At 46.6% G+C, this 22,080-nt stretch overlaps 3 protein-coding genes across 4 annotated transcripts in view; 1 reads left to right on the forward strand and 2 right to left on the reverse strand.

Annotated features, from left to right (window-relative positions):
* Positions 1–233: 233 nt before the first annotated feature.
* On the forward strand, positions 234–5,208 carry IDH3B (isocitrate dehydrogenase (NAD(+)) 3 non-catalytic subunit beta; the record flags this gene model as incomplete). 2 transcript variants are annotated; one of them, XM_079719648.1, is made up of 12 exons in its annotated part: positions 234–281; positions 401–481; positions 593–691; positions 791–911; positions 2,774–2,834; positions 2,910–3,042; positions 3,144–3,277; positions 3,369–3,471; positions 3,563–3,709; positions 3,949–4,043; positions 4,157–4,217; positions 4,911–5,208. In XM_079719648.1, the coding sequence occupies 12 exons, from the start codon at positions 246–248 to the stop codon at positions 4,995–4,997; spliced, it is 1,158 nt and encodes a 385-aa protein (XP_079575774.1). In that variant the 3' UTR covers positions 4,998–5,208. The 2 variants fall into 2 exon arrangements, with proteins under 2 accessions (XP_079575774.1, XP_079575773.1); XM_079719647.1 differs by having other exon boundaries at positions 246–293.
* Positions 5,209–5,338: 130 nt separating this feature from the next.
* NOP56 (NOP56 ribonucleoprotein) lies at positions 5,339–11,289 on the reverse strand (the record flags this gene model as incomplete). Its single annotated transcript, XM_079719072.1, has 12 exons — positions 5,339–5,791; positions 6,558–6,695; positions 6,880–7,001; positions 7,217–7,365; positions 7,732–7,832; positions 8,010–8,161; positions 8,243–8,430; positions 8,803–9,001; positions 9,163–9,324; positions 9,910–10,024; positions 10,490–10,692; positions 10,752–11,289. The coding sequence occupies 12 exons, from the start codon at positions 11,287–11,289 to the stop codon at positions 5,423–5,425; spliced, it is 2,436 nt and encodes an 811-aa protein (XP_079575198.1). The 3' UTR covers positions 5,339–5,422.
* Positions 11,290–15,176: 3,887 nt separating this feature from the next.
* The window catches only part of TMC2 (transmembrane channel like 2), a gene marked incomplete at both ends in the record, with an annotated part of 90,400 nt that continues 83,496 nt past the window's right edge, over positions 15,177–22,080 (reverse strand). The window contains one exon of the mRNA XM_079719073.1: positions 15,177–15,313. Within this exon, the coding sequence (XP_079575199.1) occupies positions 15,177–15,313 (137 nt within the window). The remainder of the gene's footprint in view (positions 15,314–22,080) is intronic.

The following is a 22,080-nucleotide window of genomic DNA, read 5'->3' on the forward strand; positions in this document are numbered from 1 at the left end:
ATTTTGAAGTTTCAACATAAATACGGTGTCTGAAAATAAAGCAATAGACAAAGCGGCGCTGTGCAGCATCACGGTCCAAGGGAAGTGGTGAGTAGAAGTGGATGAACGCGGAGGAAGAAAAAAGGGTCGGAGGTTTCGGTTGGAGAAAATGAGCATACCCCCCAGCATCAGTGCCGGACCGGAAATAGGGGCGACGGGCCGCGCCGGCTTCCGGCGTCATTTCGCCGCGACTTCCTGTGGAGAGCATGGCGACTCTCGGGGGTGTCCGCTGGGTGACCCGAGTGAGGCCCGGGGCATGCTGGGGTAGGCGGGAGGGCGGCGGGTTTGTACCGGGCTCACTGAAGTATTCGGGGCATGAGGCTCTCAGGTCCGACCTCAAAGGCTTATGTGACTGTCGTAGGCGCTGGTCGCCGCCCCGAATCCCGGGGCATGGAGGAGCCTGTGTACCTCGGCCGTAGCGCAAGCCGCCTCGCGGAGCCAGGTAAGTGCAAGTCCGGCTCCGGTCTCGCCCACGCCCCGACCCCTCCTCTCCTGGCCTACCCCAGGACTCCTGCCCCAGCCCCAGCTCTAGCTCTGCTGACCCCGCTCGCAGGGCGAGGACGTGAGGGTGGAGGGCGCCTTTCCCGTGACTATGCTACCGGGAGACGGCGTGGGGCCTGAGCTGATGCACGCTGTCAAGGAGGTGTTCAAGGTGAGTGGCCTGGGGGAGTCAGCTAGCAGGGGCGATGGCCTGGGTTGGAAAGGACTTACTCGATTCTGACCCTGCGATTTTTGACACCTGCCCCTGAAGGCTGCCTCTGTCCCAGTGGAGTTCCAGGAGCATCACCTGAGCGAGGTGCAGAATATGGCATCTGAGGAGAAGCTGGAGCAGGTGCTGAGTTCCATGAAGGAGAACAAGGTGGCCATCATTGGTATGTGTGCCACCCATGTTAGTTAAAATCAAACGAATAAATGTTCATTAACCTTTCCTCAGCACACACATAATACATTAACTCTCCCGAGCTCCCACCACTGGTGGCCATCAGTGGGAACCCAGTTGGAAACCCAGGAGTTGAGAGATTGTGTGCCTCTCATGCTGTCTATGCAGGAAGGCTCCATGAGTTTGCAGTCTGTCATGGGGCTACATTATGGGTCACCAAGTCTTGTTAACTGTGTTTCTAGAATGCCATTTCTAGCTGCCTCTTTTCTTTTGTCTTCCCTTCTGCTTCCCTACTGTAATCGCCTCATTAGATTTTTTGGCTTTCAGTTCTGCCCCTATAGTCCATCCTCTACAGCTCTTCCCTTGGAAAAACCAGCATGACTTTCAGGCCCAGCCTTAGTGTAGGAGAGTAAGCTCTTTATGAGCTGACCCTCAGCTTTTCTGCCTTTGTTTCTACAACACTTGTTGTGTGCTTTGGTCACACCAGACTATATTAGTTTCCAAATACATGTACTGTCTTGACTTTTGCTGTTTCTTCTGCCACAGTGTTCTCCTTTTGGTGCCACCTGTCAGAATCTTTCTCACTCACTGTATTAGTTCCTAGGGCTGCCGTAACAAATTACCACAAACCTGGTGGCTTAAAATAACAGAAGTGTATCTCTCCCAGCTCTGGAGGCCAGAATCCTGAAGTTAAGGTGTTGGCAGAGCTTCTTCTGAAGACTTGGGTAGAATCCTTCCTTGCTTCTTCCAGCTGCTGGTGGCTCCTGGCAGCTGCTGGCATTCCTCGGTGTTTCTTGGCTTGTAGATGCATCAGTTCAGTCTCTGCCTCTGTCTTTATATGGTTTTCTCTACTCTGTGTCTGTGTATCTGTTTCTCCTTCTTTTCTTGTATAAGGACTTATTGAGTTTACAACCTACCTGGATCCAGTGTGATTCCGTCTCAAGATCCTTAACTTATTATATCTGCAGACACTTTGCCCAAATAAGGTCACATTTACAGGTTCTGGGGGTTAGGACATGGGCATATCATTTGGGTGGTTCACTATTCAACCTAGTACACTCACTCAACCTTAGGTCTGGCTGAAGTGCCAGCTGTTCTATGGTACTTCCTGATGTTACCAGAGGGAATTTCTTCTCTGTGCTCCTGTGCGTGTTGGTAATACCTCTCCCATGGTATTTATCATTTCTTTCATATTAACTGTCTTCCCCCAATGCATTGTTTGCCCCTTGAGGACAGGAATTTGTGTTGTGTTTTTTGGTTGATATCCCTAGTGCCTGACACATGATATTCAATAAGTGCTGGTTGAAAGATGTCAAATATGTAGACATAGAAACATCAAGAAAGATCTATTAAACCCAGGCTCCTTTTTTTTGAATTTATTTATTTATTTATTTATTTATTTATTCTGGCCGTACTGGGTCTTAGTTGCGGCACACGGGATCTTTAGTTGCGGCATGCGTGGGGGGTCTAGTTCCCCGACCAGGGCTTGAACCCGGGCCCCCTGCATTGGGAGTGTGGAGTAGTCTTACCCACTGGACCACCAGGGAAGTCCCGAAACCCAGGCTCTTTGATAACATGAGAAAATTCTTTTCTGTCCTTTTAGGTCATCTTGAAGTTTCAACATAAGTTAAATTTGGTGACTAGAAATGAAACAGTGGGCAAAATGTTTCTGGTTTTAACTACATTATTTTCCTTTGCCCCTTGCCTCCAGAGGCATTTAATGTCACTCATTTGGGAGTGGGAGATGGGAGTCTGGGGTGGGGGTCAATGAGGGGATCGGACACCAACCTGGGTTCCCTTGGGCTTGGCCTGTGTCTAACCCCCCCGCCCCCCACCTCAACTTTGTTTATGCAGGAAAGATCCACACCCCGATGGAGTATAAGGGGGAACTAGCCTCCTACGATATGCGGCTGAGGTAGGTGGTGGGAGGACATGGGTGAGGGGTACTGGGGCACCAGGCACAGTGCTCATGGCTCTGCCCCATCCCCAGGCGTAAGCTGGACTTGTTTGCCAACGTAGTCCATGTGAAGTCACTTCCTGGGTACAAGACTCGACACAACAATCTAGATTTGGTGATTATTCGAGAGCAGACAGAAGGGGAGTACAGCTCTCTGGAACACGAGGTGAGGCCCTAGAAATTGCGGAGGGCGGGGGTGAAGGGGGGAGAGAGGCACAGCTCCTTCCCTTTTTTCTAGTGTCACCCAGCTGCTTCTCTCTTATGCAGAGTGCGAGGGGCGTGATTGAGTGCCTGAAGATTGTCACTCGAACCAAATCTCAGCGGATCGCAAAGTTCGCCTTTGACTATGCCACTAAGAAGGGGCGGGGCAAGGTCACAGCTGTCCACAAGGCCAATATCATGTGAGGGACATGGCTTTGCATGGGGTAGGTTCCTGGGAAGGTAGCTCCCTACACTCTTATCGGCTGAATGTTCCCTTTGGCCCATGGACAGGAAACTGGGGGATGGGTTGTTCCTGCAGTGCTGTGAGGAAGTTGCTGAACTGTACCCCAAGATCAAGTTTGAGACAATGATCATAGACAACTGCTGCATGCAGGTGAGGCCCTCCCGGTGTCTCCATTCTCAGTGCTGAGCAAGGCAGGGAATAGGATTTACGTCTCTCCTCCATGCCCACATTTTGCCCCCAGCTGGTGCAGAATCCTTACCAGTTTGATGTGTTGGTGATGCCCAACCTCTATGGGAACATTATTGACAATCTGGCTGCTGGCCTGGTTGGGGGAGCTGGTGTGGTCCCTGGTGAGAGCTACAGTGCAGAGTATGCAGTCTTTGAGACGGTGAGTGAAGTCACCGCCTCCCTCAGCCCTCTCTGTGCCCTTCTTCTGACCTCAGGTCCCCTTGATAGCTCTCCCCCAGTGCATCCCCCTCCTAAGTGACCCTGGCCTGCTCCTGTCCTCCCAACCCTTACATCTGCTCAGTGTTCCTGGCCTTACCTTTCATCCTAATGCCCTTCCCTGACCTCAGCTTCTGCAGAATGTCTGCTCCCAGTGACTCTGGCCTGCTCCTCTTTCCACAGGGTGCCCGGCATCCATTTGCCCAGGCAGTGGGCAGGAATATAGCCAACCCCACAGCCATGCTGTTGTCAGCTTCCAACATGCTGCGGCATCTCAAGTAGGTCACTGCCAGCCCGGGGAGGCAGCTGGCTGTTGTTTGGGGAGCACAGGTGGGGAAATCGGGGGGATGATGTGGGGGGAATCTCAGTTTCTTTCTGTCCACGTTGGCAGTCTCGAGCATCACTCCAACACGATTGCAGATGCAGTGAAGAAGGTGATCAAAGTCGGCAAGGTGAGTTTAGAAAGTCTGTGGGGTTTACGGTCTCGGCAGGACTTCCTGGGGAACCTGAGTTGGGGCCTCCTCTCCCTCCAGGTCCCAAGAGCCTCTGCTCCCTGCTTTTCCCCCAGTCCTGTCAGGGCTGTTCATTTCCCTTCTCTTGGCTGTTTCATCCTCTTCATCTCCTTTGCCTCCTAGTTCCCATCTGCTATTCCCTCTTTCCTGCTCCATCCGTTGGCTCTTTAATTGGCCATCTTAATGCAGAACCTGCTGCAGCTTCCTATCTAAGGGGAGATGGAGGAGCAGAGGGAGATAGCTGGCAGGATGAGGCACCAGTGTCACCTTCTCCACACCTGGAAGCCCATCCTCATCTGCCATTCCCCTGCTGTCATCTGTGTTTCCACCTGGTCTTCTCCATTTCCTCCGAGGCATCCTTCTCCTGTCTCCAATCTGCATTTCCCTTCTCACTCATGCTCAGCTTCCCACCCTCATCCAGGCCACAGCAGAGCTCGAACAGTGGCTCTGGCCCTCAAAAGACAGGAATGGACGGGCCCACGCTCTTCCAAACCTGGCCGCCTCCTTGCATCTCTGCTGCATTGTCTTCTTTTTCTGGCCTTGTCACCCTCTTTGGATTCCATTTCCATCACACTATCCTGCCTTCATGGGCTCTCTTTTCTTCCCCACGGCTGTTGCCGGTGGTGGCTGTAGGTGCGGACTCGAGACATGGGCGGCTACAGCACCACAACCGACTTCATCAAGTCTGTCATCGGCCACCTGCACCCCTATGGGGGCTAGAGCCCTTTATTCCCTCCAGCCTCACAAGGACCATACACCTTCCTTCAGTACAGTGGACCAGAGAAGAGCCCTAAACCTGTAGACCATTATCACCTTCTGGACAGAGCCTAGGTTGTCTGGGGCTGGCTTCCTTGGGGAACTTAGGTGGTGGGGGGTTAGGGATGGGGCCCAGGCCACAGAGGTGATGACAATTCTCCCCCACAGGTTCGAACTTCTCACATGGGTGGTTATGCCACCTGCCAAGACTTCACTGAGGCGGTCACTGGTGCCCTGTGTCCAACCCATAGGTCCCACCATGTAAGGTGTCCAATAAAACATGATATGAAATGATATGACTCGTGAATTTGTTTTTATTTTTATTGGGCTATAGGGGATGGATTGGGAAATATCTCTGTAAGTTATGCCCTACTAGGGAAATGTCCATTCTAATTTTCCTGGGATAGCTTTCGGAGTTTTTTCTTTTTCTTGGAGCTGCTGCTCTTGCTGGCAGCAGCCTCTTCAGGTCCACTGCTGACAGGCTCCTCCTTGGAAGAGAATTTCCTTTTTTTCTTGGGGACCCTCTTGTTTCCTGACTCTTCAGGGTCACTATCTGGTTCCTCTTTGGGGAAAGATTTCTTCCTCTTGTTAAGACTTACACTGCCAGCTGTCTCTTCAAGATCACTAACCAGCTCCTCCTTGGAAAAAGATTTCTTTTTTTTGGGTTTGGAGGAGACAGATGGGTCTTCCATTCCATTCTGCTGAGGAGCCTCCTGGGGCTTTTGCTTTTTCTTCTTTTTGGGTCTTTCACTTGTCTCCTGATGGCAGAAAGGGAAAAATGGGCATGAAAGAGTGTCATCCATTGTATGAACACGCACACACCCCCCGTCAGAATTCCAGCTGTTAAGTACCCAGGGCAGAAAGACTGGTGGATGGAAACGGTGTTAAAACTGTCCAGTGTTTCTGGGATGATTTGTAAATTGTATGGCTCTAACTCTGGAAATGCATGTCAAAGGTGACCCCCCCGCCCCCGCCGGCCAATCACTTAGAAAGTAGGGAGAATACACAATTATCTAAGCCCAGTAAGTAATTTACAGAAAACCCTACCATGCTGGTTGCAAAAGAATCATGACACCAAGTTCCAGAGGGGACCCTGAAACACTGGCGGACTGGGCACTATGACAATCCCAGGGAGAATGATTCTAACATGGCACACTGGAGCCCTCCCTGCCCTCAACCCCCAGTATGAAATGCTACCATTTCTAGACATGTCTGGGAACAAGCAGAGCAGGAATTTACACTACCCCTGGTTGAGGACTCCTGGGAAGCAGCCAAGGACAGAACACACTCGCCCAGTGAACAGGTGTTGCTACAAACCAGCGCTCTGGGCTCTTGAGCGAGTTCTCTCAGCACCTATCTCCTTCCTATAGAATCAAGAGGTAGTTTTAGAGGTTTCAGATCCTTATTTCAGTCCAAAAGCCTGTATTCCAGACCTTGACTTGAGGTGGCATATCCTCTGTTCTGCTGTTTTCTGTCCTACGGCTTAAGATCTTCACTCAGGGCTAAGGGCTGTCTACTACTGACCTCACATTCCTCCGGGGTACTACTGCTGTTTTCTGAAGATGCTAGGGCAATCGCAGCCAGCCTTTTCTTTTCCTTCTTCAAGCGTTTCTTCTCCTGTTTCTCCAGCTTCCTAGTAATCTCAGCAGCCGCTTCCTCTGCCTGGCCAAAGAAAAGTGCTGAAAAGGCTTGAAGACCTCTGGTTCCCCAGGTCTCTCTCTCGGCTTTATTGGATCAGGCTCATTAAATCAGTTTTATGCCTCCACTCTACATGGTCAGGCTAAGACAGTTCATCAACTCCAACAGCCAGCTCTGGTTCTCCCCACCTGACCTGACCCAAACTGACCTGAACCATTGCCTCCTTCATGACATCCAGATTCTTTCGTGGAATCTCTCCAGTCTCATAGAAGGACAGCCGCTCCTCAACTTGTTCTCGAAGCTTCTCCCCAAATACACTGGTAGGTACCTCTGGATATGCATGTAAGTAAACATAACACGTCAGTCTCTAAAGGGACAAACTACTCACCACCCCCAGTATTCCCTCTACCCTCAGCTTCACTCAGACCCAAAGTATCAACACTCACTAGGTGAACTGCTGTTGACGAAAAATACTGCCATCATTGTAGAAGCTGCTAGGGTAGTCAGCCTCCCTCCCTCCCAACTGCCAACTTCCCCACCCATACCAGAGAAGCAATCAATTCGTGAGGCAATACTGCATTTGTTTGCCAGGTATCGGGAGATGCGGCCTTTGTTCTTGGCAGCTGCTCGGCCAATGAAGGTAGAGTGGAAAATGAGTCCATATTTTGGGGTGTTACCCCTTGTCTTCAGGGCTCTGGGAGAAGAATATTCAGCGCAGAGTTTTAAGATCAGAAATTTCAACCGCGTTAGCTAAGGCAGCGCCTCCCTTCCCCTCTTCCCCTAGTTTCCAGGTAAGCCTCAGGCCGGGATGGGTCTCTACCCCACCTCATGCCAAGCCACCACTCCCAGAGGCAGAGGGAAGGCATCCAATGTCGCTGACCTGGAAAGCTGGTCCCTGTGCTGGGCCCAGGGAATCACTCAGACACCAGGACTGGCCATCACCCCCATAGCAGAGGCCTGTACAGGTCAGGGAGCCCTGGTCAACCATCACCGTGATCCCCAAACAAGCAGTGGGCACCAGAAGTGGCACCTGAGTGTGGGCAGGTGCCCTCACTGGTACCTGAACAGGGCCTTTTCAGCCCCAAGGATCTGCACTGTGGATGCTGGATACTTGGCCAGATTGGTGAGACTGCCAGCGTGAGCAATGAGACGTGCACCTACCTGGAGAAGGATTCAAGGAATTAGAGAAGCTGGGATTGCCAACCTACCAACTGCATAATCCTGCTTCACCTCCTCCCCATCAAGTACAACTGGGGAAGATACGATGGGTCAGGACATACAATATAAATATACATGGTAATTCCTTAATCCCCCATTTTTTGGTTTCCCATGACGCACCGCTTCCCCAATTAGGGCGGACAGGCTGGGGGCTACTTGGCTCATCTTGGATCGCAGGTAAGTGTGTAGGCTTTGGCGGTACTCTGACAAAGACACCACACGACTGGAGAAGCTCTCGATGTTTATCAAGTCAATGGCTGATATGTCCATGCCTAAGGGACATCAAGTATGAATGCACGAGCCCAGTATTCAGAGCCCTGTACCTTATTTTGGCTGCCAGGCTCTATACTGACCCATGGAGGACCGCGAGGCATCCAGAATAGCCTTAGCCTTGGCTGCATCCATTGTCAGCTCCTCCAGCTTCTCCAACTTTTCTTCATTCAGCTCCCTTCGGTTTCCAATGAACTGAGCAAGGCGGCAGTATGTAGCATTGTCATTGATGATCTTTACCAGCTCAGGAAAGTGATACCCATACCACTCCCTGCAAAGAGCCACAATCACTCCATGGCCCAGCTGCCATGTCTCAAAGCTATAGCCTCAGCCCTCTCCAGATCTACTCTTTGCCTGGAGGAAACCGGAACAAATCAGATCCAAAACCTCAACTCCATGTCCCCCCATTCACAATACAGACCAGGCAAAGGGCCTGGGCTGAGGTGTATATGGGGTGTGTTTACTCTGCCTCCTCTTTCTATACAGTCAGTGTAAGAACACAGCCTGTGGTAAGCACCAGGAGACCCAGCTCCACCCCACATGGTTCTACCCACAGGAGCCAGTCCTGATCTCAAGATTCAAAATTAGCTAAACCACAGACCCAAGACCTTGTTTCTAAGGGGTGATCACCCCTACACTTTACCTGACACGCATGGAGAAGGTATTGATGTCCTTATCCAGCTGGTCCAGGAGGCTAATGGACTGGATAATCATATTGTCCACTCGGTTCACATTAAACTTAACTTTGGCACGAGAATAGCTGTGTCCCAGGCCCAGTTGGGCTTTACAAGCAGACAGATCAGTCAGACCCTTCACCAGGTTGTGGAAGTGCAGACGGACTCCTGGAGGAGGGCAAGACTGTGAGCAAGGAAGGGCTGAGCTAGCTCCTGCACCCACGGGCACCCACCAGCCAAGCAGGAGGGCTTCCAAAAAGCAACCTTAAGCCTAATGAGTTTCTAGACACACCCACCCAGAATTCAAAAATGTCCATAGATGGTCTCACCTCGAAGGATTTCGGCTATGACACCTCCAGTCTGGCAGTTGTACCCTAACTCCTCTTGTATAGCAGCACCTATCTTGGGGTCCCCAACCCCCAGGAGCACTTTCTTCTTTTTGGATGGTAGGTGAGTCTCCAAGAGCAGGCGGAGGTCCTCATGAACAACACCTCAGGGCAAAGAACAGAGATCCCACTAACATGCTGAAGGATGCTTAAATCATAAAAAGGAATCCTGTCCCCTCAACTGATCACTGACAGGCTGATCTTACGTTGGTCTTGCAGAGCATGCTAGGACGGTGTGCCTAGAGCCCTCCCCTCCAGGCTTTGCTCAGAGACATGGAGACATCAGTGATTATACTCAGGGGATTGACAGACTCAGGTCATCACTGCAAAGCCTGCATCAACCATGGGAGGAACATGACTCGGGCCCAATAACATAAGTATGAAATACATTACTGAAAGCTTAAAAAACACCCTGGAGCACAACAGGAGCATTTAGTACTGGATTTACCTTCTGGGACCAAACCTCTTTCTCTTGGCTTTTGGTATCAAAATCAATTGAACAAAGTAGCAGAAAACCACATTTGATTGGGTCTAGTATTATACCAGTCCCCCCACCCCAGCCAGATTTCATTTAGGAATCATTTATCACTACAGTGCCCACAAGAAATAAAGCCTACATCCTAGATTGTGCAATTTAAAAGGTTAACTGTAGCAGGCTTATCTCCCTAAAATATTTAGTGGCAAACTCACCTTCAGACACAGCGTTGGCATTTTCCAAGGCAACCTGGGACGAGGAAAAGGGACAAAAAGCCACGAGACGAACGATGTTGTGGAACTTGCCCAGGTTCAGCACGCACTCCTCCACCTGGGGGGGAGAAAGACGAATGAGTGGTTTCCTTCTCTCGCTCTTGCCTCTAGGGCGTAGTAAAGCAGCTGCAGCTCTGGACCAACCGAACGCTTTAAAAATGAACGGATCACGGGCCCTAAATCCCGGTTCCGCTTCATCGGTACGGGGTGGAGTCCGGGAGACTTACTTTTTTTTTTTTTTTTTTGCATTTTTCATATAGAGTTTTATTTGCTCTCTACGCAAAAATGAAAATCCGCATTTTGTAGAGAGTGCACACAAATTCGAATGCGGGAGACTTACTCTTAAATGCTTCAAACACGATTCTAATCACGAATGCAGGTAAGGACCCCCTGCTCTTGAGCTGTAGCGCACAGCGCACCCCCCAATGCGCGGCCGGCCACGTGGGAGCGCGCGGTGCATGCTGGGGCCCGCGCTGCCCGAGGGGCTGCGGCGCGGCCAGGCGAGCCCACCGCGCCCACTCACCTGCGGCAGCAGCAGGCTGATTTCCTCCACCTCCTTCAGCGCCAGCAGCGCGTAGCCGACCGCATGCTCGAAGAGCACGTGCAGCAGTACCTGGAAAAGGAGCCGGGGCGCGAGCGTCAGCGCGGACCCCGCGTTCGCCTGGCTTCGCTCCCCGGGCAGGCCCGGGCCCCAGCCCGAACCCAGGCCCAAACCACGGCCTCCGCCTCGCCAGCAACCCGCAACCACTCCTCACCATGGCGCTCGCTCCTAGTCCGGCTCGCACTGCGGCAAGCGGATTCTGGAGCGCGGAACCAGGCTCCGGAGGCCACGCCCCCGCGTCGTCGGCCAATCAGAGGCCGGGGACTGTACCTTTCCGCGCCTTCGGAGGGGGTCCACCGGGGTGGTACGGTCCGCAGGGCTGGGGCGCGAGTGCGGACTAGCGGGCTTTTTCCGGCCTCCGCTGAGGCTTGGTTGCCGGGGACGCGCGGGGCCGAGGAGGCAAATCGGTTTGGAAAGGCTCTTTTCCGGATAACTGTCCAATCCCTCATGTTTTCATCCTGTAAATTACGGGCAGCAGAGCTCTGTGGAATCCGGGCTGGAGGCCCCCGCGCGGGCCGCGGCGATCCTTCCAGGCAGAAACTATTACGGAGCCCCACTGTCTTCAGCGCCGGGGATCTCTGCACCCAGGCGACCTCATGACCCCCTTCGTCCCCGCCGGGCACTGGGGACGACCCTGTCTGGAGCCCCGGGTCCACGCGCCCTCCCCTCCTTACCGGGACGGAAGCGGGGCCTGGGGTGCGCTGGCGCAGACCCTGAGGCATCGTGATTCCCAAGCGGCTGGCTTCGTGCTTTTAAATTGTTTTTTATTTCTTCTTAAAAATAAGGGCAGCAGGCGCTGAAGTAGGAAAGAACGATGATCCCATCTCTTCCTAGGTCGGTTTCTCGTTCCCTCCTTCTGCAGAACCCTGCTTCTTTTGCGGGGCCACGTGTCGCCCGCCCTAGTGTACGGCCCTAAATTCTTAACATCCGGTTAGCTCCGAGTGAACTGGAGCTGCTTCCGTGTTCTCGGGGCAGCTTTTGGGCACTCGGGCGACTATTTTGAAATTACTTTTGCTTTAATAATTAATATTAGAGTTATAAATCCAAAACCTGGTTACCCCAAAGTGGTATATATGCTGGTAAATTTAAAAATAAGTCATCTTAAGGGGATTTTTTTATAACTTAAATTCCCACAGCTAACGTGCATTTATAATTTTAAGGTATTCTTAAGCAATTCAGTTATTTGACAAGATCCAAGTACTGAGCTCACTCTTTTTTTTTAAATTATTATTTATTTTATCTTTATTTTTGGCTGCGTTGGGTTTTTGTTGCTGCGAACTGCTTTCTCTAGTTGCAGAGAGCGGGGGCTACTCTTCGCGGTGCGTGGGCTTCTCATTGCGGTGGCTTCTCGTTGTGGAGCATGGGCTCTAGGCGTGCAGGCTTCAGTAGTTGTGGCACAAGGGCTCAGTAGTTGTGGCTCATGGGCTCTAGAGCGCAGGCTCAGTAGTTGTGGTGCATGGGCTTAATTGCTCCGCGGCATGTGGGATCTTCCTGGGCCAGGGATCGAACCTGTGTCCCCTGCATTGGCAGGCAGATTCTTAACCACTGCACCACCAGGGAAGTCCCTGAGCTCACTCTTAAAATCTAATAAACTTTACTTAATCTTAAATCTTAAAATCTCATAGTCTCAATATTGCTTGCAAATATGCTTGAATTTTGTTACATGTATCCAGTTACAGTCATGAGTCTGAATCAGTCACTCCATCTCACATTTTAAAATGGAATTGCAAAATTAATCTATTACATCAGAATATTAAATTCTCTTAAACGTTATAATTACCAAATTAAATAGAAGTTTCCAAAATGTAATGGAAGGGCTTCCCTGGTGGTCCAGTGGTTAAGAATCTGCCTGCCAACGCAGGGGACACAGGTTCGAGCCCTGGTCGGGGAAGATCCCACATGCCACGGAGCAGCTTAGTCCCCGTGCGCCAGAACTACTGAGCCTGCGTTCTAGAGCCCGTGAGCCACAACTACTGAGCCCACATGCCACAACTACTGAAGCCCGCGCACTTAGAGCCCATGCTCCACAACAAGAGAAGCCACCACAGCGAGAAGCCCGCGCACCGCAATGAACAGTGGCCCCTGCTCGCTGCAACTAGAGAAAGCAGTTCGCAGCAATGAAGACCCAATGCAGCCAAAAATAAAATAAATTAATTTAAAAAAAATGTAACGGAAAATGTTAATGCTATGATTGATTTACTTCGTTACTTCTATACTTAATCCTAAATATTCCTGGGGTTACAGGTGCTTATCTACTAAGGTAGGGGGTTTCAAAGGAGAAGTTGGAATGGGATTGCAGAATTAATTTAGACATTCTTGGCCAGCATTAAAAAAGTAGGATGAAAGAATATATGAAATAATAATACATCACATAGAGTAAGGAGTATTGATTTATAAAACTTTTGTCTCAAACATACATATGTATACATATAAATATACACATATATGTATATACAAATACATATACCATATATATAAGTTATATAAATGCACACTTCTGTGGATTAAATACAGAAAGCCTGAGAGTCACTGAGCTGAAAGTTAACCAGAGTCATACTTTGGATAGATTTGAGTTCTCTGGTTATAAAGGAACTGTGCTAAAGCAGTTTGCTAACTTAGAGGGGTGGCTGAAGAAAAGTGCACTTCCACTAGTGAGGCAGAAAAGCTTATGATTAGATGGGGACATGGTATAAACAGTAAGAATATTTCTTTGGCTTCTTTACCTCCCTCTATTTACTAAACTATCTTCCCTGGTACTTCATAATCCTGACCTCCATGGGCATCTCTGCAGCATGTGATGTCAAAGACCATATCTCCCTTGCCTTTGGGCTGTTTGTTAGATTCACCAAATTTGGGGATGATTTTTAAGCAGCAGTGAATATGAATGAGTCAGCAAACCTGAGTTCAGATCCCAGCTCTGCTACTTACAACGTGACCTTAAGTTAATTGCCCAACCTTCCTGAGTTTTCATTTCTTTTGCAGAATGAAGATGGAGGATTCATTCATCCTGTCAACGAACATTTTACTGAACATAGGCCAGGTGTGACAGAAGTGTGGTAGCTAGTATGTGACACAGATGTGGTACCTGGCATGTAGTAGGAACTCAACGAATGTTAGTGGACTTTCATCTTGTTCTTTTGTCCCCCTTATCAATCAATAGTGATACATTTTTTATCACAATATTTCATTTTACCTATTCTCAGTTGAGTCTCAGTTCTCCCATCACTTCCCACAAAATCTACTAAAACCCCATTTTTTATACACCCAGCTGCTCTGACTCATTTCTATCATGTTAGCCATTAACTTGCACATGTAGACAGAACACCTCTAAACATTTTAGTTTCAGGCTTCCCTGGTGGCGTAGTGGTTGAGAGTCCGCCTGCCGATGCAGGGGACACGGGTTCGTGCCCCGGTCCGGGAAGATCCCACACGCCGTGGAGCGGCTGGGCCCGTGAGCCATGGCCGCGGAGCCTGTGTGTCCGGAGCCTGTGCTCCGCAACGGGAGAGGCCACAACAGTGAGAGGCCCGCGTACCGCAAAAAAAAAAAAAAAAAAATTGCACTAGGGTTTATGGGAGCATTCTCATACCCTAGTTGCAGGGGGAAAGGGGTCTCAGTTCTCTGTGCTCAGGATCTCTATGTCTCAGTTCTCTGTGCTCAGGATCTGGTGCTGTGTCTTGGGACCCCATTAATCCCTGCTATAAAATGGCTGCTTTGGACTGGCCCCTGGACCTGTGTACTTTATCCTCTGAGACACACTGATCTCAGCCAGGTGCTTGAAATCTCTGAGCTCTGGGTCTCCTTATGTCAGGCCTCTACTGGTTCCATTCCGTGTGGCACCAGTGTATTTCCTCACTGAGGCATGCGTGGTCTTTGGGATCATCTGCCTGCCACACATAGGCTGAGAGGACCAGGCTCATTACCAGTGGAACTTTTATCCTAACCCTTCCCTCATGAATGCTCTATAAGATTTCCTGTGCTGCACCGACCATTGCATTGGGTTGAGTGTGGGACCTCTAGAGCAGAGGTCAGTAAACCATGACCCTGGGACCAAATCTGGCCTGTGGCTTCTTTTTGTAGGGCCTAAGAGCTAAGAATGATTTTCACATTTTTAAAGGGTTATAAAAAAATTTTGCAACAGAGACTATATGTGGCCCACAAAGTCTAAAATATTTATTATCTGACCATTTATGCAAAAGGATTGCCAGTTCCTGTTCTTGACGTATGCAGCTTCATCTGTGCCATGTTCGGGGAGCATGGCAGAAGTGAACAGATATGATATTTGTAGAAATGAAAAACTCGTTGAAATTGAAAAGAAATGCATCGATTCATTAGCAAATTAGGCATGGCTTAAGAAAGTATTAGTGAACTGGAAGATCTAACCAAATAATTTATCCAGAATGCAACAAAGAGAGATTAAGAGGTGAAAGAGCGATTAGGAGATATAGAGTGTGGAATGAGAGAATCTAGCTTCTGTTCTGCCCAGAAAGCAGAAAGGATAAATAGGAGTGTATTAGTGAGGGTTCTCCAGAGAAACAGAAGCAATAGGATATAGCTATAGATACAGATATAGATATAAATATAGATAAGAGATTTATTATAGGAATTGGCTCACACGGTTATGGAGGCCGAGAAGTTCCTTGGTCTGCAGGCTGTGAACTGGATGATGTAATTCAATTTGAGCCAGAAGGCCTGAGAATGGGGGTGGAGGCAGCTGATGTTGTAGGCCCAGGTGTTATATTGAAAGCCTGAGAACCCAGAGTGCCAATGTCTAAGGGGAGGAGGAAATGGATGTTTCAGCTCAAGCAGAGATGGAACGAATTTACCCTTTCTTCACCTTTTGGCTCTATTCTGGTGCTCAGCAGATTGGAGGATGACCATCCACGTTTGGGAGGGCCATCTGCTTTACTCAGTTCAATTCAGATGCTAATCTCTTCCGGGAGCACCTTCACAAACACACCCAGATATAGTGTTTTACCAGCTATCTGGGCATCCCTCAGCCCAGTCAAGTATACAACATAAAATTAACCATCACCAGGAAGAACAATATTTGAAGAGCTGGTGGATGCAGTTTCCCTAGAACTGATGAAAAGCATGGATCCAAAGGTGCAGGAATGCATCTCAAGCAGGGTAAATAAAAAGAAACCCATTGTAATAAACCAGCAAAACACCAAGAGCAAAGAGATCTTGAAAGCATATTTTAAATTATTAATTCAAATTTATAATGGCCACAGATTATTCAGGATTTCTACTTTCTTGGGCCATTTTTGTTATAGTTTTCTGGGAATTTGTTCATTTCATCTGCGCTTTCATATTTTATAGTATAGATTTGAATTGGAGAATTTTTTATGTTTTCTGCATCATCTGTAGTTGTGATTTTTTTTATCCTTAATATTTATTTTTACTTTCTTTCCATCAGTCTTGTCAGGAAGTTTTTAATCTTATATGCCATTTCAAACAATGAACTTTTGATTTTGTTGATTCTCTCTATTGTCTGTTTATTTTCTTTTAAATTAGTTTTTGCTCTTTATTATTTCCTTTCTTCTACTTGTTTGGCTTTATTTTGCTGTTCTCTGTTTCATTTCTTAATATGAATGTTGGTTCATTGGTTTAAACTTTTCTCCTTCAATATGCATTTCCCTCTAAGTACTTCTTTAGCTGTATTCTGCAAATTTTGGCGTGCAATACTTTCATTATAATTCAATTCCAAATTTATTCTAAGTTTCCATTATGATAGCTTCTATGACCCACACATTGTTTAGATGGGTGTTAAAGGTTGAAGTCTGCCTTGCTTTCCATTGCTGCTTTCTAAGCATTATTTCCTCCTCTTTCTCTTAGAAAAACCCCAGCCACCCATCACTGCCTGGTAGCATCCAATTTTGCACTGGAAAGGACACTACTTACTTACTTTTTGGATGAGGAGGCAAGATGCTATTGATCAAAACAGTTTTGGGGTGCCACAAGCTGTTGCATTTCCTCACCTCAGATTTACTATCCTGATTGCATTGTTCCAGCTTCTGTCAATGTCAGCCTAGTTCTTTAAGTGCCAGTGTGGCCCTGACAGCTGGCATCACTTTATGTGTGTGAGGCCCAGAGGACTCATTTTAGTCTGCCGACATCTCACAGACAGGAAGATTAAACTGGTGGGGGTGGTGGGAGGGTGAGCAGAGAAATGAGCCCAAAGCTGCATCTATTCATCTTCTCAGAACCCAAACTAAGCAATGTAATTCAGCTGGTCTTTTTTGGGCCCCTGAGAACATAGGTAAGTTTTGAGCCAGCGGGCACCTTGGAGACCATATGATCTAACATCTTCTTTTGTGGATGAGGAATCAGCTATAACTGTTAATGTTCAACAAGCTACAGAATCAATTTTTCCATTCACCAAAAAAAAAAGGCGGGGGGACTTCCCTGGTGGTCCAGTGGCTAAGACTCCACACTCCCAATGCAGGGGGCCCTGGTTTGATCACTGGTCAGGGAACTAGATCCCACATGATGAGCCTAGGAGTTTGCATGCCGCAGCTGAGGATCCCACATACTGCAACTAAAAGATCCCACATGCCACAAGGAAGATCCTGCACACAGCAACAGAGATCTGCGTGCCGCAGCTAAAACCCGACACAGACAAATAAATAAATAAATACTAAAAAAAAAGTGAGTGTGAAGGTACTGTAAGTGTACTTAAAAAAAAAAAAGAGGTTTTGTGTGCCTATTGCATGCCAAGTATCTTTCTAGGTGCTGGGGGTACAGTAGTGAACAAAACCAAGTCCCTGCCACCATGGAGTTTACACCCTAGGGGAGACAGAAAATCAAGTAAATACGCAGGACATCAGATTTTGGTAAGTGTTAAGGAATGTTGCATTGTTTTATAGAGGCCATTGGTGAAGAGGCGATATTTTGAGTAGAGATCTTAAGGGGATAAACCATGCAGAGATCTGGGAGGATAATAAAAGTGGTAGTAGTACTAACCCATGACCTCTTCCTTCAGAGACTTCACTGAAGACTTCATCTTCAAGTGCTAAGATGTGGGTTCCTGAGGAAGATTACAGGGTCAGGAGGGAATTTAGGTATTCACAGAAGAATGTGTAGGTCATTTAGAGATGGAGGGTGGAAAGAGAGCAGAGGCAAGAGGTGTAAGGTCCATCCTGGTCAGTAGTTGGACAAAAGACTAAAGGATCTAGCATGTAAGATCCAGGATGTAAGAAGTCTTGAATGAAGGCCAGGATGAGTGGCTTGGGTCTGATGAGACTCTTACTCTCCATAAAGCAGTGTTTGATTGGAGATTAGTTTGGAGGTGATGTACAAGACAGATTTCTCACCAAGTTCCAGCTGAGAAAATGTCCTGCATGGGCAGCAGGTCTGAAGCGTGCTCCAGGCTCAGCTTTAAAAAGCCATGTGGGTCTTTCTTTTCTCTGTGTTCACCCATTGGGAAGGATAATACACTATAGCATCTCTTCCTCTTTTATTTTGCCCAGCCTTTGGCTCACTGTGTCATTTTGGTATAAATTAACCCAGATTTTTTACTCTGGGCAACACTAATGGGGACCTATGGAAATGAATGTGCTATTTAAGCTCCAGGGACCAGGGAGAGTTTCAGGAAAGGACATTGCATGAAACAACCACTGGATGGCGGCACTTCACACTCATTTCGTGAATTTTTCACATCAAATTTCAAAGGCTTCTAGCGATTCCTAGGCCAAAGAAACCCTGCAACATGCTTTGGTAATGAGTTACACATATATGCAACATTTCTTCACAAAGACTCAGAAGAATAGGAAGCCTTCTAGGACGATCATTTAGGAGTACAGGGTAAAAGTTTTGATTAGTCAATGCTGCTTGTGTTCATAACCTGAGCCTGAGGATGTTTGATCTTATCCAGGCCTGTGATAATATCTGTTATTTATGGAGCGCTTAGCCTAATGCTTGGCACTTAGTCGTACATGTGTCTGCTTGTTGAATCTTCACAACAGAGTTTGGAAGTTGGGTTTATATGGTTCATTCTCCAGACACAGTCAGTGATAGATCTGTGTGATCTACATACATCTACATACCTCATCTGCCTGACTATGATCCTGGGCCTTTCTTTACATTTTCCAAACTAATACTGCATTGAAGAATAAATTATGTGGCACAATACTACAGACAGCTGTCTTTAATAGAAATCTTCAGCACTCAAAACCAATCCCAATTTACAGAATTGGATGGCACTCACACACCCGGTGATTTTGCCCTTGAAGATTGAATTTCAGTTTTTGTTCCCTAGGAACCAAAAAGGATAAAGTCCATATGCACCTGTCCTTAGGTTTTAAAGGTATCCCTTGGAAACAGCACATGAGATTTAAAAATATCCGTCTGATGATCTTTGTCTGCTGTCTGGAGGGTTTAGTCCATTTGCATTTATTTTGATTCCTGATATATTCTGATTTATTTCTAGCATCTTATATGCTTTGTATTTTTTGTGCTGTTTTTGTTTCTTTGCTCCTCCCTCCCCACCTTTTTCTTGGAGGCACTAGTAACCTAAGATCACTTTATTTTTTTATTTTTTTAGTAGCTAGTGTTCTTTACTATTTTTCTTTTTTCAATTAAAATTTTTATTGAAGTGTAGTTGATTTACAATGTTGTGTTAGTTTCAGGTGTACAGCAAAGTGATTCCGTTAGGTATATACATGTATCTATTCTTTTTCAAATTCTTTTCCCATTTAGGTTGCTACATAATATTGAGCAGAGTTCCTTGTGCTATACAGTAGGTCTTGTTGGTTATCCATTTTAAATATAGCACTGTGTACATGTCAATCCCAAACTTCTTAACTATCCCTCCCACCTACCCTTTTCCCCTGGTAACCATAAGTTTGTTCTCTAAGTCTGTGAGTCTGTTTCTGTTTTGTAAATAAATATCTAGGAAGATATTGAATACAGTTCCGTGTGCTATACAGTAGATCCTTGTTGTTTATCTATTTTATATATAGTAATGTGTATCTGTTAATTGCAAACTCCTAATTCATCCCCCTCCTTCCCCTTTGGTAACCATAAGTTTGTTTTCTATGTCTGTGAATCTATTTTTGTTTTGTAAATAAGTTGATTTGTATCATTTTTTTAAGATTTCACACATAAGTGATATCATATGATACTTGCCTTTCTCTGTCCGTCTTAGTGTGATAATCTCTAGGTCCATCCATGTTGCTGCAAATGGCATTATTTCATTCTTTTTATGGTTGAGTAATATTCCATTGTGTGTGTATATATGTGTGTGTGTATATATATATATATATATATATATATATTATATATTCCACATCTTCTTTATCCATTTATCTGTTGATGGACACTTAGGTTGCTTCCATGTCTTGGCGACTGAAAATAGTACTGCTATGAACGTTGAGGTGCATGTACCTTTTAGAATTAGAGTTTTTGTCTTTTCCAAATATATGCCCAGGAGTGGGATTACTGAATCATATGGTAACTCTATTTTCAGTTGTTTTTTTTTCCTTTTTTTTTTTGCGGTACGCGGGCCTCTCACTGTTGTGGCCTCTCCCGTTGCAGAGCACAGGCTCCGGACGCGCAGGCTCAGCGGCCATGGCTCACGGGCCCAGCCGCTCTGCGGCATGTGGGATCCTCCCGGACCAGGGCACGAACCCGTGTCCCCTGCATCGGCGGGCAGACTCTCAACCACTGCGCCACCAGGGAAGCCCTGCTGCCCATTTTTTTGATCGGTTGTTTTTTTGATATTGAGCTGTATGAACCGTTTGTGTATTTTGGAAATTAATCCCTTGTTGGCTGCATTGTTTGCAAATATTTTCTCCCATTCCATAGGCTGGCTTTTCATTTTGTTTATGGCTTCCTCTGCTGTGCAAAAGCTTTTAAGTTTAATTTGGTCCCATTTGTTTATTTCTGCTTTTGTTTACATTACTCTAGGAGATGAATCCAAGAAACTATTGCTGTGATTTATGTCAAAGAGTGTTCTGCCTATGTTTTTCTCTAGGAGTTTTATAGTATCTGGTCTTATATCTTATATAATGGTCTTTAATCCATTTTGAGTTTATTTTTGTGTATGGTGTCAGGAAGTGTTCTACTTTCATTCTTTTACATGTAGCTGTCCAGTTTTCCCAGCACCACTTATTGAAGAGACTGTCTTCTCTCCATTGTATATTCTTGTCATCTTTATCATAGATTAATTGACCATAAGAGCGTGGGTTTATTTCTGAGCTTTCTATCCTGTTCCATTGATCTATGTGTCTGTTTTTGTGCCAGTACTGTACTATTTTGTTATTGTAGCTTTGTAGTATAGTCTGAATTCAGGGAGCATGATTTTTCCTGCTCTGTTCTTCTTCCTCAAGATTGTTTTGGCTATTCAGGGTCTTCTGTTTTTTCCATACAAATTAAAAAATGTTTTGTTCTAGTTCTGTGAAAAATGCCACTGTTAATTTGATAGGGACTGCATTGAATGTGTAGATTGCCTTGGGTAGTATGGTCTTTTTAACAATATTGATTCTTCCAATCCAAGAACACTGTATATCTTTCCATTTGTTTGCATAGTCTTTAATTTCTTTCATCAGCGTCTTATAGTTTTTGGAGTACAGGTTTTTTGCCTCTTTAGGTAGGTTTATGCCTAAGTATTTTATTATTTTTGATGTGATGGTAAATAATCTAAGATCACTTTAAATTAAATTTTCCATTTGAGTTTTTTTTTTTTTTGAACATGCAGCTGGTATGGGGATTTTGATTCTCTGTGTGAAGGCTGCCTTGTGGATATAAATTCTCAAAGGAGACTTTTTGTCCACCACTTTCTGCTGAGGTCAAGAGAGACAAATGTCCCTTTTGCTTGGCAGGTTTATTCCTTATTGTCTCTTATACAGCATGTGGAACTTTGGTGCCCCAGCTTTGGGTAGGGCTCTACAAAGCATATCTGAATTGAGGATCACCAGTGTAGTGGATGCTGTTGGTACACTGCCCAGGTCCCTACTGGCTGGTGCATCACTCCCAGTTTCTGTGAGTGTGTGAGTCACGGGGTGATCAGGTGTCCCCCTTGATCTTCAGCAAAAGTGTGTTCCTACTTATGTGGTTCTGTGTATAATGGAGCTCTTTATGGACATTGAGCATGTATATTATTAGAAATGAAAGGATCAGCCTGTAGAAATAGTGTCTGACAGAAAAATTCAGTGTCTCTTTCATTTCCCTCCAGTAAGACAAATTCACAAACTAAGGTAATATCAGTAAGATACCAGTTATATTCCTATGGATGAATTATTAAATAGACTTTCTAGTTCAAATCATTCTTAGGTGAGCTGAGGAAAGAAAGAAAGAGAGGAAAGAAGGAAGGAAGGGAAGGAAAGAGGGAAGGAGGGAAGAGTGGTCTTCATGCTTGATGACCCCTGGATAGGCTGAGTAGCGAAGCTTTAAGATGGAATTAGCTGGAAGATCAAACCTGAGAATGCAGAGATGAAAGCACAATTTAGACGGTTTTCTAACGACACGTCCCAGCTGTAAAGCCACACCACGTGAACATCCCTCCTCTCTTACC

The sequence above is a fragment of the Hyperoodon ampullatus genome (assembly GCF_949752795.1).
Source record: "Hyperoodon ampullatus genome assembly, chromosome: 14".
NCBI classification, from domain to species: domain Eukaryota; kingdom Metazoa; phylum Chordata; class Mammalia; order Artiodactyla; family Ziphiidae; genus Hyperoodon; species Hyperoodon ampullatus.